This window comes from Xyrauchen texanus, chromosome 32 (genome assembly GCF_025860055.1).
Source record: "Xyrauchen texanus isolate HMW12.3.18 chromosome 32, RBS_HiC_50CHRs, whole genome shotgun sequence".
Lineage (NCBI taxonomy): Eukaryota > Metazoa > Chordata > Actinopteri > Cypriniformes > Catostomidae > Xyrauchen > Xyrauchen texanus.
The window spans coordinates 3,380,001-3,396,361 of record NC_068307.1 but is presented as its reverse complement, the minus strand read 5'-3'; the positions used below and the strand labels follow the sequence as shown (position 1 = coordinate 3,396,361).

General features: G+C 39.3%; 1 protein-coding gene across 6 annotated transcripts in view; it reads right to left on the bottom strand.

Annotated features, from left to right (window-relative positions):
• LOC127625801 (mitogen-activated protein kinase kinase kinase kinase 3-like) overlaps positions 1-16,361 on the bottom strand; it is a 105,306-nt gene that overhangs the window by 41,422 nt on the left and 47,523 nt on the right. For all 6 annotated transcript variants that reach the window (XM_052101161.1, XM_052101163.1, XM_052101164.1 and 3 more), the window contains exons 5-13: positions 13,430-13,485; positions 13,191-13,238; positions 10,465-10,507; positions 10,146-10,218; positions 9,718-9,849; positions 9,079-9,141; positions 8,628-8,709; positions 6,787-6,903; positions 180-258 (exon numbers count right to left, since the gene is read on the bottom strand). In XM_052101161.1, coding sequence (XP_051957121.1) covers positions 180-258; positions 6,787-6,903; positions 8,628-8,709; positions 9,079-9,141; positions 9,718-9,849; positions 10,146-10,218; positions 10,465-10,507; positions 13,191-13,238; positions 13,430-13,485 — 693 coding nt within the window. The remainder of the gene's footprint in view (positions 1-179; positions 259-6,786; positions 6,904-8,627; positions 8,710-9,078; positions 9,142-9,717; positions 9,850-10,145; positions 10,219-10,464; positions 10,508-13,190; positions 13,239-13,429; positions 13,486-16,361) is intronic.

Below are 16,361 nucleotides of genomic sequence, written 5' to 3'. Positions count from 1 at the left end.
TAGAAATGTCTGTTATGATACACAACACAAAGTAGATAAAGACAGACAGATCATGAGTGAGAATTTCTGCTATTTTTCAGCAGACAGATTTATTCACTGACGAAGTGAGAGTCGGGCGTGCTCAGGAGAGTAGGAGCACTGTCAGGTCTGCCCAGAGGGAAAATCCAGCAAACACTCACAGTTAATCTCTGACAGAGTCTTTCCTTCCCGGCTGTTACGGCTCGCTGAACGAATCCGATGTGGAACAGACACTGGAGGCTAAAAAAAGCAGAGAACGAATAAATAAAACACCAGCAAATAACAATGTGTAAAAACAAAAGGTTCCCAAAGTATATGGTTGTTCAGAATAGCAATGACGGATACAAAAAAATGTTACATTTCTGAGACTTTGCAGTTTAAGTGTCAAGACCAATATATTGATCAGGCCGATCGGGATTTTCCATGCAGTTAAAAAATGACCCGGGTTCAATACATGTTAAGCTCAATTGACAGCATCGTCCCTTGTTTATTTCTAAAAATATATAATCAAATCGCAGTGACAGTAAAGCACTTACAATGGAAGTTAATGGGGCAAGTCCATAAACATGACCTTAATACTTGTTAACTACATTTTTACGCTTGCTAAGCTTATCTGTTTAAGTAAGCGGTCATATTTAATATTGCAATTTTGTAATGGTAAACCGTAGCGATGTAGCAATTTTATCACAGTAAAATCATGTAAACATAAGTAATGTTTACGTCTTGTGGCTATAAGTCTGAAACGTATTTGAATGTTTATGGTCTGGCCACATTGACTTCCATTGTAAGTTCTTCTTTTTCAAATAATCGATGTACGCGTCAAAATTACTTCTATTAACAATATTATTATTAAAAATGCAGAAATGTATTGAGCTCAACTTGTATTGAACCTGGAACAGCAATAGTTGTGTGAATCTCATGAAATGTGCAGGTCATATAAAATAAATTAATTATATTCACATAAAAACAAGGAAGCTTATTTTTATGACTACTAAATTTTGCATTTTGTCATCGTTTTCACATTGTGACAATTTTAAGCACGTTTCCCCCTTAATTGTCATTAATGTCTTCAGCAGAAATTAAATTCAGTAAATAAAATAAATAATAATAATAATAATAATAGTAAAACTACCATGATGTATTGAACTTTACAAATGCTCTTTATAAATTTTCATTAGAGGAGCATCCCTCCTGGTCCCTCCTTTTCTTTAAAAAAAGCAAATATTGAGGTTACAGTGAGGCACTTACAATGGGGCCAATTTTTGGAGGTTTAAAAAGGCAGAAATGTGAAGCTTAGAATTGTATAAAAGCGCTTAAATATTAATTAATTGAGCTGTAAAGTTGTTTACATTTTTATTTGTACAGTTTTAAGGTTTCGGATTGGCTATAATTGGTCAAATTGGCTATAACTTTACACAGAAAAGGTTAGTAAGCAATTTCATCACATTAAAATCATGTTAACACACCTATTGTTTATGTCTAGTGGTATTTTAACGTTTATGGATTGGCCCCCATTCACTTCCATTTTAGGTGCCTCAGACAACCCAGACTTGCCACACATGCTGTTGATTGAGCTTAACTTGTTTTGAACCCAGTCAATTCCTTTAAGTAATATAGTAATAATGTTGTGACGAGGAGGAGGGCGGGGCCAGGCCGTGAGTGCGCAGACCCGGTCCCCAATCGGGCTAATCAACCGAGGAGAGGGATAAAGATAAGCCGGATGCGGCAGTTCGAAAGAGAGAGAGAGACTCATGCAGCTGCTTTGTGTGTGTTTATGTTTGTATCTTTTTGTTTAAATTAAATATTACTTCCTTGCCAATTGATAACTTTTTTTGCAATGATTAAACTTTAAGTACTCAAAGTATTCAGACCCCTTCATTTTTTTTTCACATTTTGTTATGTTGCAGTCTTATGGTAAAATACTTTAAATTATATATATTTTTTCCACATCAATCTACACTCCATACCCCATTATCACACTGCAAAAATCAGATTTTTTATAACTTTAAACATTTATTAAAAAGACACAATGAAATATCACATGGACATACAGACCCTTAACCTAGTACTTAGTTGAAGCACCTTTGGCAGCGATTATAGCGTCAAGTCTTTTTGGGTATGATGTGACAAGCTTTGCCCATCTGGATTTGGGGATTTTCTACCATTCTTCTCAGCAAATCCCCTCAAGGTCTGTCAGGTTGAATGGGGACCGTCAGTGGACAGCCATTTTCAGGTCTCTCCAGAGATGTTCGATTGGGTTCAAGTCCGGGCTCTGGTTGGGCCACTCAAGGACATTCACAGAGTTGTCCCGTAGCCACTCTTGCGTTGTCTTGGCTGTTTGCTTAGGGTCATTGTCCTGTTGGAAGGTGAACCGTTGGCCCAGTCTGAGGTCCTGAGCGCTCTGGACCAGGTTTTCATTAAGGATATCTCTGTATTTTGCTGCGTTCAGCTTTCCTTCAACCCTGACCAGTCCCCAAGTCCCTGCTGTTGAAAAACACCCCAACAGCATGATGGTACCACCACCATGTTTCACCATTGGGATGTTATTGCGCAGGTGATGAGCGGTGCCTGGTTTCCTCCAGACATGAGGCTTGGAATTGAGGCCACACAGTTCAACCTTGGTTTCATCAGACCAGATAATCTTGTTTCTCACAGTATGAAAGTAATTTAGGTGCTTTTTTATGTGTCTTGCACTGAGGAGAGGCTTCCGTCTGGCCACTCTGCCATAAAGCCCAGATCGGTGGAGTGTTGCAGTGATGGTCGTCCTTCTGCAAGTTTCTCCCATCTCCACACATGATCTCTAGAGCTCAACCAGAGTGACCATCAGGTTCTTGGTCACCTCTCTTACCCGATTAATCAGTTTGGCAAGGCAGCCAGCCCTAGGAAGAGTCCTGGTTGTTCCAAACGTCTTCCATTTGAGAATTATGGAGGCCAATGTGCTCTTGGGAACATTTAATGCAGCCAAACTTTTTTGTAGCCTTCCCCAGATCTGTGCCTCGACACAATCCTGTCTCTGAGGGAAGTTCCTTTGACCCCATGGCTAGAGTTTTGCTCTGATATGCATTTTCAGCTGCGAGGCTTATTATATAGACAGGTGTGTACCTTTCCCGATCATGTCCAATCAATTGAATTTGCCACAGGTGCACTCCAATCAAAGTGTAGAAACATCTCAAAAATTATCCAGAGAAATGGGATGCACCTGAGCTAAATTTCAAGAGTCAGAGTAAAGGGTCTGAATACTTACATCAAATGTAATATTTCAGTTTTCCAAGTTATCAAATATCTGGTTTTTGCTTTGTCATTATGGGGTGTAATATGTGAAAAAAATTAAGGGGTCTGAATACTTTCTGAATGCACTGTATGTATATATTTATAGTACATCAGAGATTTAGCACTATATCAAAAACTGGGCAACCTTTAGATAGAACTCTTTCGATATCTGTATTTGCCATTGAAAAAACAATATCGGTCCACCACTTCCAAGGAATCGTATTTGGCATGTTCTGTTGAATCGTTTTGTACGTAAACAACATTAAACCAAAAACAGTCCAGAATGTATATGTGTTCAGTCGATAGCTAGCATATTAGTGCGCCATTCTAAGCAGATCAGAGGCCCAGTTAAGATAAAAACACACCGTCAGCAACATCAGCACACATCAATACATTTAAGACAGGAGCAGCTTAAATGCTTACACTTCAATTATCACTCAGTGCCATCAGCTGAGACTCAGTAGAGGGCAAATACTGGAGGCTAAAAATACATGCCAGGCATCACTAATAACAGCAGGGGTCATGACGGTGACCCTTTGAATCCCTATCTGTCTGACGCTGCTGTCCTGTCTCACTGCAGCCCAAGAGAAAATCATTACGGCCTACTGGACGTCCGACAGCAGAGCCCCTGATGACTATCCGCAAAGGTTTGCTGTCATTCTTTTATCTGAGTACGCCTTTAATTAGCAAAACACAGAATGTTGGGTATGAGGGATAAATTAGTCGCTTAACTCCGAAAAGGTATGCCCAACCATGCATTAATAACTGACCCCACCTGACCTGTGGCCGCCCCAGGTAATTTGGCTTTGAGACTTTGCTGTAGGTATTTAAACACATGCATTAAGAGACATCTGAGACAGGGCTGTCCTGACAGGCCCATGAAACAAAACGGTTGCTGAAGGACATCCTTCAATCCAGTTTCACACCAGCTGGACTGAAGTAGATGTGATGGAGAGAGATAAGAAAGAGGAACAGAAGTACGACCTTCAGACAACAAGGACACAGCGGGGCTCTGAAACAGAAATAGACAGCATGCCATACACTACGCTCTTCCCTCGTCTGTGAATATTCTATCACACCACACTTAGTTGAACTGGAGCACATAGAACAATGGCGAGGTAAAATATTAATAGTGCTTCCTAAAATAATCTAGTGCGATTCATTCTATAAAAATATAGCATTTAAAAAAATACAACTAATTAACGAAATGAATCACATCCCTGGACTGTAATAAGGAATATTCCTGCCATCGGAGCCATTCAAGCTTGAAGTACCACCTATTATCAGCAGGGGGCAGTAAGCAAAACTCCAGCTGTATAGACAACAAACCACACTAGCCATGATGAAACCACACTAAACAGCATGAAAAAGTGACCTAAAAACGCAGTGTTTATGATGGAACGCAACCAAAGTGAGATGCTCCAAAAGAGTACTTAGAAAAGTCCTTATAATAAATCTATCTGGGACAGTTTGACAAACTAAATTGCTAAATTTAATTTAATTTAATATATTATTGAATATGCAAACAATTATGTCATTATTATTATTATTATTATATAAAATGCTATATTTATTGTAGAGCGGAGGAGGGCGGTGCAGGGGTGGAACAACGCACGCCCAGTCCCCAATCAGCCTGATGGGGGTGCGCGAGGGATAAAGGCGGCCGGTGATGACAGTTCGAGAAAGAGAGTCCTCGACACTGCCTTCCACCCAGGGGAGTGCCGCTGCCATCCGCCGGGGGACCGAGTAGCCCAACCACGGAGAACGGCCGCCGTCCACGAGGCGAGTGGAGACTGCATCTCCCTGGCCGCCGTAATTCCTCGCGTGCTCCCATCAGGCTGATTGGGGACCAGGCGTGCTTGTTCCAGCCCGGCCCTGCCCTCCTCCGCTCTACACTTACTGTATATAATACATATGTGCAGATTTGCCTTTGATTTTAATGAATTAAAAATAATAATTCTGTTTGCACCAAATGGTTTTCAATACTGCATTACAAAATGAGATTAATGAGAATTACAAACAAACTTAAAAGTGAAACATCTGGATGCATTATGCTAATGAGGATTTCGGGGCGGGATGTGCATGAGTTGACAAAAGTTGAAAATAACATGGCAATGCAAAACACAGTAATGGTTCCCAAAATAGGCTTCATTTAGCAAAATTTCATTACTAAAATAAAAAATGTGACCTGGACATGTTCTTGAGGGGTTTGCATGAGATTCAACGTAAAATGAAAAATTAATTTGCATGGTTAAATTTAAATACAATTTCATTGATATTGATGTTTTGAAGGAAACCTTGAAGCAGATCTCAGCATAAACAAAAGCCAGACAAAGATCTGTTGGTAACACATCTAAAAACAGCTTTGAAAGTGAGCTTCCGTTTCCGAAACTGACTCCTTTAGGGATCAACACATAAGAGTGGCAAACTTCCTAAAACATCTGTAACACTCTCACACACACACACACACACACACACACACACACACACACACACACACACACACAAAGAAGAAAACAAACCACATGCACAAACAAATTTGACTCGGCTATTAAAAACGTAGCATAAATGCATCCCCTTGAATGAGCTGAGACACACCATGCCTGTCATCAACACACAATCTAACAAATAAACACTCATTCAAAACATTTCCAGACGATGCAATGCACCTTATGAGAGGATTAAACACACTCAAACAAGCAGTCCTGGTACCTTTCCTCGAGCTGCAAACACTCTCCGGGAGAGAGGAGACACGGGTAAAAACAAGCCTCTGTATTTAAACTTCAAAGGACAGGAAAGAATACATTAGAAATCAAGCGAGGATGGATGGACGCTTGAGGAAATGGGTATTATAGTGATGCCACTTTAACGACGAGAGCTGGTCAGGGTCAGAAATTAAGCACCAAATCTGACCCCAAAATCCAAAATGTGGGAGTACAGAAAATCCCTCATAATGTAACATCTGAAATAGTTGTTAATATTCTATTATAGTTGTAGCTATACATATTACGGCATAAAATATGGTAAGAGTTTTCTTATTTCTTTAGCTTAAAACCAGCTCCGGCATGAGAACCGTTAACATTTTGGAGGAAAAGTTGAATCAGAGATAAAATGCGTGGCATCAACAGCCTTCTATAAATTAGTATTTTCACTGTCAGACTGAGAAAAAGAAAAAGTAATCCTGTCTTTACACACAATCAAAATGAATTACTGCCATAACAACAACTGTTACGGTCTAATAGTAGTGAAAGTAAACCATTTAAAAATATAACCTCAATAAATTGGCTGACATAGCAAACAACTAAAGCTGTTGTCGATCTCACGAGGCTCTTCAAACTGATGTGCCCGCTCATGAAACTCACTCCTCTGAAAGGAAGCATCAGTTCCATTAGCTGGACTTTTCTGTGCTCTGTTTGTGAATAATAGTCCCAAAGGGGCCAGACTTCATTCCTGAAGTGATAGTTGGAGAATCACACTGGGAGATATACAGTACTGTACCTCAGGATCTGGATCATCATCATCAAGGTCTGTGTAGGACGAGTGGTCGGGGTTGTTGGCCTTATCAAGGAGCTCTATCGCCAATGTACGACTCAACGGTTGGGACACAAAGGGATGCTGGGTAGAAATGGTTGACATGCCGATGCAAGATGGTAAATGTACATTGAAGATATCACATTTGTGTTTCATTATTAAAGGCTTGTTCATTTGACTACTTGAAAATAATACTGAAGATGAAGTGTGTAACTTCAGCGCCACTAGTGAAACCAAATGGAACTGCAAAAATAACTAGATGGGTAAAGATTGACAAGACCAACTTTTATGTTGGCGAGACAAAGTCTGTCTAAAAGAGATAGATAGATATGTACAGTAGATGACAGACAGACAGACATGTACAGGATAGATAGATAGATAGATAGATAGATAGATAGATAGATAGATAGATAGATAGATAGATAGATAGATAGATAGATAGATAGATAGATAGATAGATAGATAGATAGACAGACAGACAGACAGACAGACAGACAGACAGACAGACAGACAGACAGACAGATAGATAGATAACAGAACAAGACAGACAGATAGATAGAGACAGACAGATAGGTACAGTAGGTGACAAACAGACAGACAGACATGTACAGGATAGATAGATAGATAGATAGATAGATAGATAGATAGATAGATAGATAGATAGATAGATAGATAGATAGATAGATAGATAGATAGATAGATAGATAGATAGATAGATAGATAGATAGATAGATCAAGACAGACAGACAGACAGACAGACAGACAGACAGACAGACAGACAGACAGACAGACAGACAGATAGATAGATAGATAGATAGATAGATAGATAGATAGATAGATAGACAGACAGACAGACAGACAGACAGACAGACAGACAGACAGACAGACAGATAGACAGATAGATAAGATAGATAAGATAGATAAGATAGATAGAGACAGACAGATACAGTAGATGATAGATAGACAGATAGATAGAGAACAGAACAACTTCAAAGGACAGGAAAGAATACATTAGAAATCAAGCGAGGATGGATGGACGCTTGAGGAAATGGGTATTATAGTGATGCCACTTTAACGACGAGAGCTGGTCAGGGTCAGAAATTAAGCACCAAAACTGACCCCAAAATCCAAAATGTGGGAGTACAGAAAATCCCTCATAATGTAACATCTGAAATAGTTGTTAATATTCTATTATAGTTGTAGCTATACATATTATGGCATAAAATTTGGTAAGAGTTTTCTTATTTCTTATTTCAGTAGATGACAGACAGACAGACATGTACAGTAGATGACAGACAGACAGACATGTACAGTGGATGACAGACAGACAGACATGTACAGTAGATGACAGACAGACATGTACAGGATAGATAGATAGATAGATAGATAGATAGACAGACAGACAGACAGACAGACAGACAGACAGACAGATAGACAGATAGATACAGATAGATAAGATAGATAAGATAGATAGAGACAGACAGATACAGATAGATAGATAGATAGACAGATAGATAGATAGATAGATAGATACATAGACAGACAGATAGATAGATAGATAGACAGATAGATAGCAGTAGGTAGACAAGACAGACAGACAGACATGTACAGGATAGATAGATAGATAGATAGATAGATAGATAGATAGATAGATAGATAGATAGATAGATAGATAGATAGATAGATAGATAGATAGATAGATAGATAGATAGATAGATAGATAGATAGATAGATAGATAGATAGATATTTGTCTATCTAATAATATACATTTGGAATATAACATGTTGAGAAATTATAAGATGCTCACCTGCAATAACTTGTCAGCTGGAGGCCTTTTCTTTGGATTTTTCGTCAATGCCAATTTCACAAAATTGTGGCAATTATTAGTCCTTGAGAACAGAAAGGGGTCTCTCTATAAATCTCATACATAACATGCATTGCAACCCAGAGTTACGCTGTGTTAACTCTAAATGTAATTAAACTCATTTGATTTAACCGAGCTGCAAGATAATAGAGAAGAACGTATTCAGCAGATGACCTGACCAGATTCATAATCAGTCCAGATAAGAGAATGTCAAGTCCAACCTTATCAGAATTCATAAAAGCGACCGTCTAGGCCAAATGAGAGCGCTTACACCCAATTTCAAAGTTATTAATGGAATTAAAATCATGTTAAGGAATACATTTTAATAACGGCATATAAAACTGAGACTTAAAATCATCGCAGTCACTCTTGGTTTTAAAGATTTGACACTTACCATTTAACTTTGTCTTTTAATTTGGGGGGTTGAAAGTTGCTTTTCGTCATCAAAAACAGAGCTCTGCAGACAGAAAAACGTGTAGGTGTCATCACAAGCATAACAATGTGCCTTGGAGGAGAAAAATTTGCTAAATTAAATCATCTGAACTAATCAAATCGCTTCATGCTTTCATTCTCCGGCTCACTTGGTAGAGCGGGCCGGCCACTAATCGTAGGGTTGGTGGTTCGATTCCCGGCCCACACAAGACCACATGCCGAAGTGTCCTTGGGCAAGACACTGAACCCCAAGTTGCTCCCAATGGCAGGCTAGCACCTTACATAGCAGCTCTGCCATCATTGGTGAGTGAATGGGTGAATGAGACGCAGTGTAATGCGCTTTGAATACCGCTAAGGTTAAAAAGGCGCTATATAAGTGCAGAACATTTACCATTTAATTAATGAAAAGTAACTCTAATTTGATCACACACATTTAAAAATGTAACACAATTTAATTACAAGTACTTGCATGTTACATTTAGTCAGTTACTCCCCAAATTTAAAGTACCTACCATTTAAGTAGCATCAAAATACTATCTAATACCATCATTGCATCACGGTACTTTTGCAACAGATCCACACTGCTGTTATAAACTCTGACCTCATCGGATGAAGGTCAAACATGGGAGGCTGTAGTTCGGCTAGTTCAATGGCAGTGATGCCAACAGCCCAGATGTCACACAGGTGATTGTAGCCTCCTTTCCTCTCCACGGCCGCCACCTCTGGGGCCATCCTGTTAGCACGAGTTACAAACCACAACATCACTCATAATATTCATGAACACGTCCCGCTTGCGTGTTATTTTAAGCCGTGGAAAGATTTATACACATACAATTTAATGTCACCACTGAAGCAAAATGCTTATTTGTGTAGCTGACAAATAACAAGGACCAATCGTCATCTGGATGATAGGTTTAAGTGTTAAGTGATAAGCTAAAGTGTTAACTGCGTGCATGTATGCTGGCTGGACTTGTGTATGGGTCACAACAAATGCAGAGAAAAACTAAACAAAACAAAAATGGTGCATACCAATAAGGAGTCCCAATGAAAGATTTCCTTTTAGCTAGTGTGGCCGTGATCTGTGCCGATACACCAAAATCAGCTGCGAAAGGAGAAGACAGTTGACAACACTTTTACTACGGTTTCACTCTCTCATTCAAGACATTTTTAATCATGCACACCTCATGAACTATGACATTTGAGAGCTGTGTAACGCCACAGCAAATCGAACATGAAAACATGAGTCTCAGTTACCAACACAACACAATTAACACTCAACAGTCGATGACACAACATGTTACAGCATGCATCTATCAAACAAAGTGAAAACAGTCTGTCGTCTTCTTACCTAGCTTGACATAACCGTTGTCCGTCAATAAAATATTGGCCCCCTATTTCAAATGCAAGACCACAAATGAAAGGAAAACGTAAGGAAGATTATATGACATGTTTTGAAGATATGAAACGTGTAAAAATGGACCTGACTGATTTTTTGCGTTTCATCTTTTTTCTTTAAAATCGCTCTCTTTCAACACCTGCTCTCGACTTTGATCACAGATCTGAAAGAAGCATCTGACTCATACTAATTACACCTCATTCTCGCCAGGTAACACATTTCTCTTGCTTTACTTGTGATTGCGTGATTGGCTTGAACAAATCACCATTAAAAAGTACTAAGGCGCTTCCTTTAAGGGTCTTTTGCACACAGATTTAGGAATGCAGGTTGTATAGAGTGATTGACCTGATTTGACACCAAACTCAAAAGAAACTGATTTTTGGTTCCACTTTATTTTAGGTATCTTTAAATACTATGTACTAACATTTAATGTGTTACTACATGTTTGGGAAAAATCCTCACAAGATAACATTTGCTGCTACTGAGGTTGACATACGTGAAGGTTTAGTTGTAGGGTTAGGGTTAGTATTTCAGGTAAGGTTAGGTTTAGGGACAGGGTTTACTCCATTGGTTTTAATGTAATGTTTTATTGTAATACAGTACAAATGACTGTTACGGTCATGGGAATCCTCATTGAAAACAATGAGAATAGTAAAAGTCAATTTGGGGAGTAAAATACCCTGGTGAAAAAATTAAAACTATTTTAAACCAGCCTAAGCTTGTTTGGTGGTTTTAGCTGGTCCTTCATGCCTGGTCAGGCTGGTTTGCATGCTGGTTTAAGAGGGGTTTTGAGCACTTGTCAATGGCCGAAGAGCTTATACCAGTTAAGACTAAACATTTTAGGCAGGTTCAAGCTGTTTTTTTCAGCAGGGTTATAAACAAATTGTTGATTGAACTGCCCTGCCCATAATACATGTGCTTCACCAAAAGTAGGAATGCTTCAAATATTTATACATTTTATTAAGGCGAAACATACAGTGGCAATAAAAAGTATATGACCCCTTCTTCATCTAAGTTACGATAATGAACAAACACAATCTATTTGAACTAATAACACACAAATTATTGAATTGTTCTTGTAAATATTGAATACATCATTCAAACATTCACAGTGTAGGCTGGAAAAAGTATGTGAACCATAATGACATCAACAAAGCCTAGTTAGAGTTAGGAATAGTCCAACCTGGCATCCAATTAGTAAAAGGAGAATGGAGGTGTGGGTTAAAGCTACTTTGGCTTATAAAAAGCACTCAAACATTTTGAGTTATTGCTATTCACACGAAGCATCTGCTGACGTGAACCATGCCTCGCAAAAAAGAGATCTCAGAAGACCTACGATTAATAATTGTTGCTTAGCATAAAGCTGGCAATGGTTTCAAAGTTATCTCGAAGAGTTTAAATATTCATCTGTCCACAGTTAGACGCTTTAGTACTATAGGTACTCTCCCTAGAAGTGGCCGTCCAGCCAAGATGACTCAAAGGGCACACCGCAGAATGCTCGATGAGGTAAAAAAGTACCCTAGAGTTACAGCTAAAGATTGAAGGAATCATTTAAACTGGTTAACATCTCTTTTCATGAGTCTACTAAACAGCAATGGTGTCCATGGCAGGACACTACGAAGGAAACCGCTGCTTTCCACCAAAAACATTCCTGCGCACCTGAAATTTTCCAAAGACCACATTGACACTCCACTAAGCTACTGGGAACATTTTGTGGATTGAATTGCTGGGAAGAATACACACCAATATGTAAGGCATAAAAAGGGCACTGCATACCAATATGAAAACATCATCCTAACTGTGAAGTACGGTGGCGGGAGCATCATGATTTGGGGGTGCTTTGCTGCTTTAGGGCCTGGACCGCTTGCCATCATCGATGGAAAAATGAGTTAACCAAGTTTTCCAAGATATCCTACAGGACAATGCCAGGGTGGATGTGTGCCAACAGAAGCTCGGTAGAAGTTGGGTGATGCAGCAGAACAATCACCCTAAACATCGAAGTAAATCCACCACGACAGAATGGCTTAAAAAAAAAGAAAATCCACCTTTTCGAGAGTCCGAGTCAGAGCCCAGACCTTAACCCAATAGAGATGCTGTGGAATGACCTCAAGAGAGCCGGTCACACCAGCCATCCTGAGAATATGTCTGAGCTGAAGCAGTTCTGTAAGGAAGAATGGTTCAAAATATCGCAGCTACCCGAAATGCTGGTTTTGGGTTATTGCTGCCAAAGGAGGATCAACCAGTTATTAAATCCAAGGGTTCACTTACTTTTTCCACAACACTGTGAATGTTTAATTGGATATGTTCAATAAAGACATGAAATATTTCAATGTTCTGTGTTGTTAGTTTAAGCACATTAGTGCTTGTCTATACTTGCGACCAAGTAATGCAAAAAACAGCTAATTCCAAAGGGTTCACATACTTTTTATTGCCACTATATCTATGAATTGAATTCCTTGAGGCATCTACATAACAATGACTAATTACAGACAGCCAAAATCCATAATAAAATTCTCAAATGATACTTATCCCAAAATAGCAATGGGATTTTGCGCTGTCACTCAAAATGTTTTGGGCATTTGAGAATGACATAAACAGTCAAATTCCTTGCCACTCAAAATTGTCTCTCATTTGGATGACACAAAATCTGGAATCAATCGGAAAGAAACTGACAGTACCTTTATGTCTCGATGCATCTTTCCTTTGTTGTGCAGGTAATATAAACCCTGTGTGTTAAGCCAAAAAACATTTATTAGACTAAACATCATCATTGTAATCCAAAATCATTGTCTTTTAAAGACCGAACCAGTAGTCTGACATATCTGTCAACACGTTTAACATTAAAAATTCAAAAGCAGCTTAATGGTCACAGTAGATTGCGGTGTCTGTCAAAACAAAGTCCTGTAAAATGGCTTACCTGAAGGGTTTCTCTTGTTACATATGCTATTTGCGATTCTGTTAGTGGACCAGTAACTGTGAAGACATATTTAAATGCACATTAGTATTTCTAAAAACATCTAGGAACACCCAACTGGCCATGAATTCTGCACATATTAGTAACAGTAAAACAACTGGGTTCGCGTAATGTGAAAATCTAACACAATATCTAATGCAATAGAGTTGTAAATGTTGTAAAAATAGAAGTTGAAAATGTATCATTGACCCTTTACATGCAACGATTGGAATGAAGTTTAAACAGAAGCACCAGCAATAGGTTTAGTCCAGTAGACAAATATACACTGAGCAATGAGCCAAAACATTATGACTACCTGCCTAATATGCTGTTGGTCCTCTACGTGCCACCAAAACAGCACTGACCCGTCGAGGCATGGACTCTGCAAGACCCCTCAAGGTGTCCTGTGGTATCTGGCACCAAGACAGTAGCAGCAGATCTTTCAAGTCCTGTAAGTTGCGAGGTGGAGCCGCCATGGATCGGACTTCTTAGTCCAGCACATCCCACAGATGCTCAATCAGATTGAGATCTGGGGAATTTGGAGGCCAGGACAACACCTTGAACTCTTCATCATGTTCCTCAAACCATTCCTGAACAATGTGTGCAGGACGCATTATCCTGCTGAAAGAGGCCATCAGGGAATACCATTGCCATGAAGGGGTGTACCTGGTCTGCAATGATGTTTGGGTAGGTGGCACATGTCAAATTGACGTCCACATGAATAGACCAAGGGTTTCCCAGTAGAACATTGCCCAGAGCATCACTCTCCCTCCACCTGCTCGTCATCTTCCCACAGTGCATCCTGGTGCCATCACTTACCCAGGTAAATGGCGCACATATACACGGCCGTACACGTGCTGTAAAATAAAATTGGACTCATCGGACCAGACAACCTTTTTCTACTTCTCCAAGGTCCAGTACCAATGCTCGAGTGCCAATTGTACACTCACAACAGCTGACCGGGAGCACCCCACAAGCCTTGCCATTTAAGAGATGCTCTGACCCAGTTGTCTGGTCATAACAATTTGGCCCTTGTCAAAGTCACTCAGGTCCATTTCTCCAGCATTCAACACATTGACTACAAGAACTGATTGTTTGCTTATCATCTAATCTACCCAGACCTTGACACTTGGCCTTGTTAGGAGCTGATAAATGTTATTCGCTTCACCTGTAAGTGGTCATAATGTTTTGGCTCATCCGTATACATAAAACTACAACCTAGACAGTAAATACAAGACAACTGATGAATATAACAGACTTTGTATCTTTAGCAAAGAGTTAGCATATCAGCATAACGACTATTGAAAATTTTGTAAAAATTATAAAATTCATATATTTATATTCTGTACTACTTCTATGTCACTAATCAAATTGTACAGTAAGCAATTTTGTGACTGACTGATGTTCACTCATTTGTACAAAAAGTCATACAAGATGCTCTTCATTCAGTCTATACCAGCTCAAACGTATGCTCTCATTAAAGCAAAGGAAGACATACCAGATTTATTCAAATTGATAAGCTGATAATAGCCTATAATTTGTAATGAAACCAAATTTAATCCATTTGAAAAATGCTAAAGAGAAGCATTTTCACTAATGTTCTCAGACTTTGGACCCCACAGCAGATCTATATTTACACCCAGCACTGTAAACACTAATGTTGTCATTACTGGGAAAAATCTTGTCGTAAAAGTTGTCTTAAGTAAACATTACTTGAAATGTCATGTTTTGGGCTCATAATTCAAATACCGATGTTCCTTGAACTTATTTTTCTTAAAAACCCATAAACGTAAAGAGCACCTATTATGGTTTTTCAAATATTACCTTTCATGTAGTGTGTTTCATAGCTGTTTGAGTATGTAAAAAAGTCTGCAAAGTTTCATAAATCAAAGTGCACGACAAATGGCGGACCAATCAGAGCAGAGTATGCTCTCTAAAAGGCGGAGTTTAGAATGAATGCTTTAGAACGGACCAATCAGATCAGAGTGTGCTCTCTGAAAGGCGGAGTTTTGAATGAATGCTTTAGAATGGACCAATCAGAGCAGAGTATGTTCTCTGAAAGGCGGAGTTTAGAATGAACGCATCAGAATGGACCAATCAGAGCAGAGTATGCTCTCTGAAAGGTGGAGTTTAGAATGAACGCATCAGAATGGACCAATCAGAGCAGAGTATGCTCTCTGAAAGGCGGAGTTTAGAATGAACGCATCAGAACGGACCGATCAGATCAGAGTATGTTCTCTGAAAGGCGGAGTTTAGAATGAACACATCAGAACGGACCGATCAGATCAGAGTATGTTCTCTGAAAGGCGGAGTTTAGAATGAACGCATCAGAACGGACCAATCAGAGCAGAGTATGCTCTCTGAAAGGCGGAGTTTAGAATGAACGCATCAGAACGGACCGATCAGATCAGAGTATGTTCTATGAAAGGCGGAGTTTAGAATGAACGCATCAGAACGGACCAATCAGAGCAGAGTATGCTCTCTGAAAGGCGGAGTTTAGAATGAACGCATCAGAACGGACCAATCAGAGCAGAGTATGCTCTCTGAAAGGCAGGGTTTAGAATGAACACATCAGAATGGACCAATCAGAGCAGAGTATGCTCTCTGAAAGGCAGGGTTTAGAATGAACACATCAGAATGGACCAATCAGAGCAGAGTATGCTCTCTGAAAGGCGGAGTTTAGAATGAATGCTTTAGAACGGACCATTGAATGAGTCGTTTGTGATTCTGGGAAAAAAGGTAACAATGCATTTTAAATTATGAGCAAATTAAAGTGTTTTTTGAAATGTATCCATTCAGCGGGAATGTCCTGTGTGCTCACTCTTTTACCTCAAATCCCATTTTTTTTATAATTTATCAGTTCATAGAGTTATTTCAAGGCATTTTGCCCAAGCAG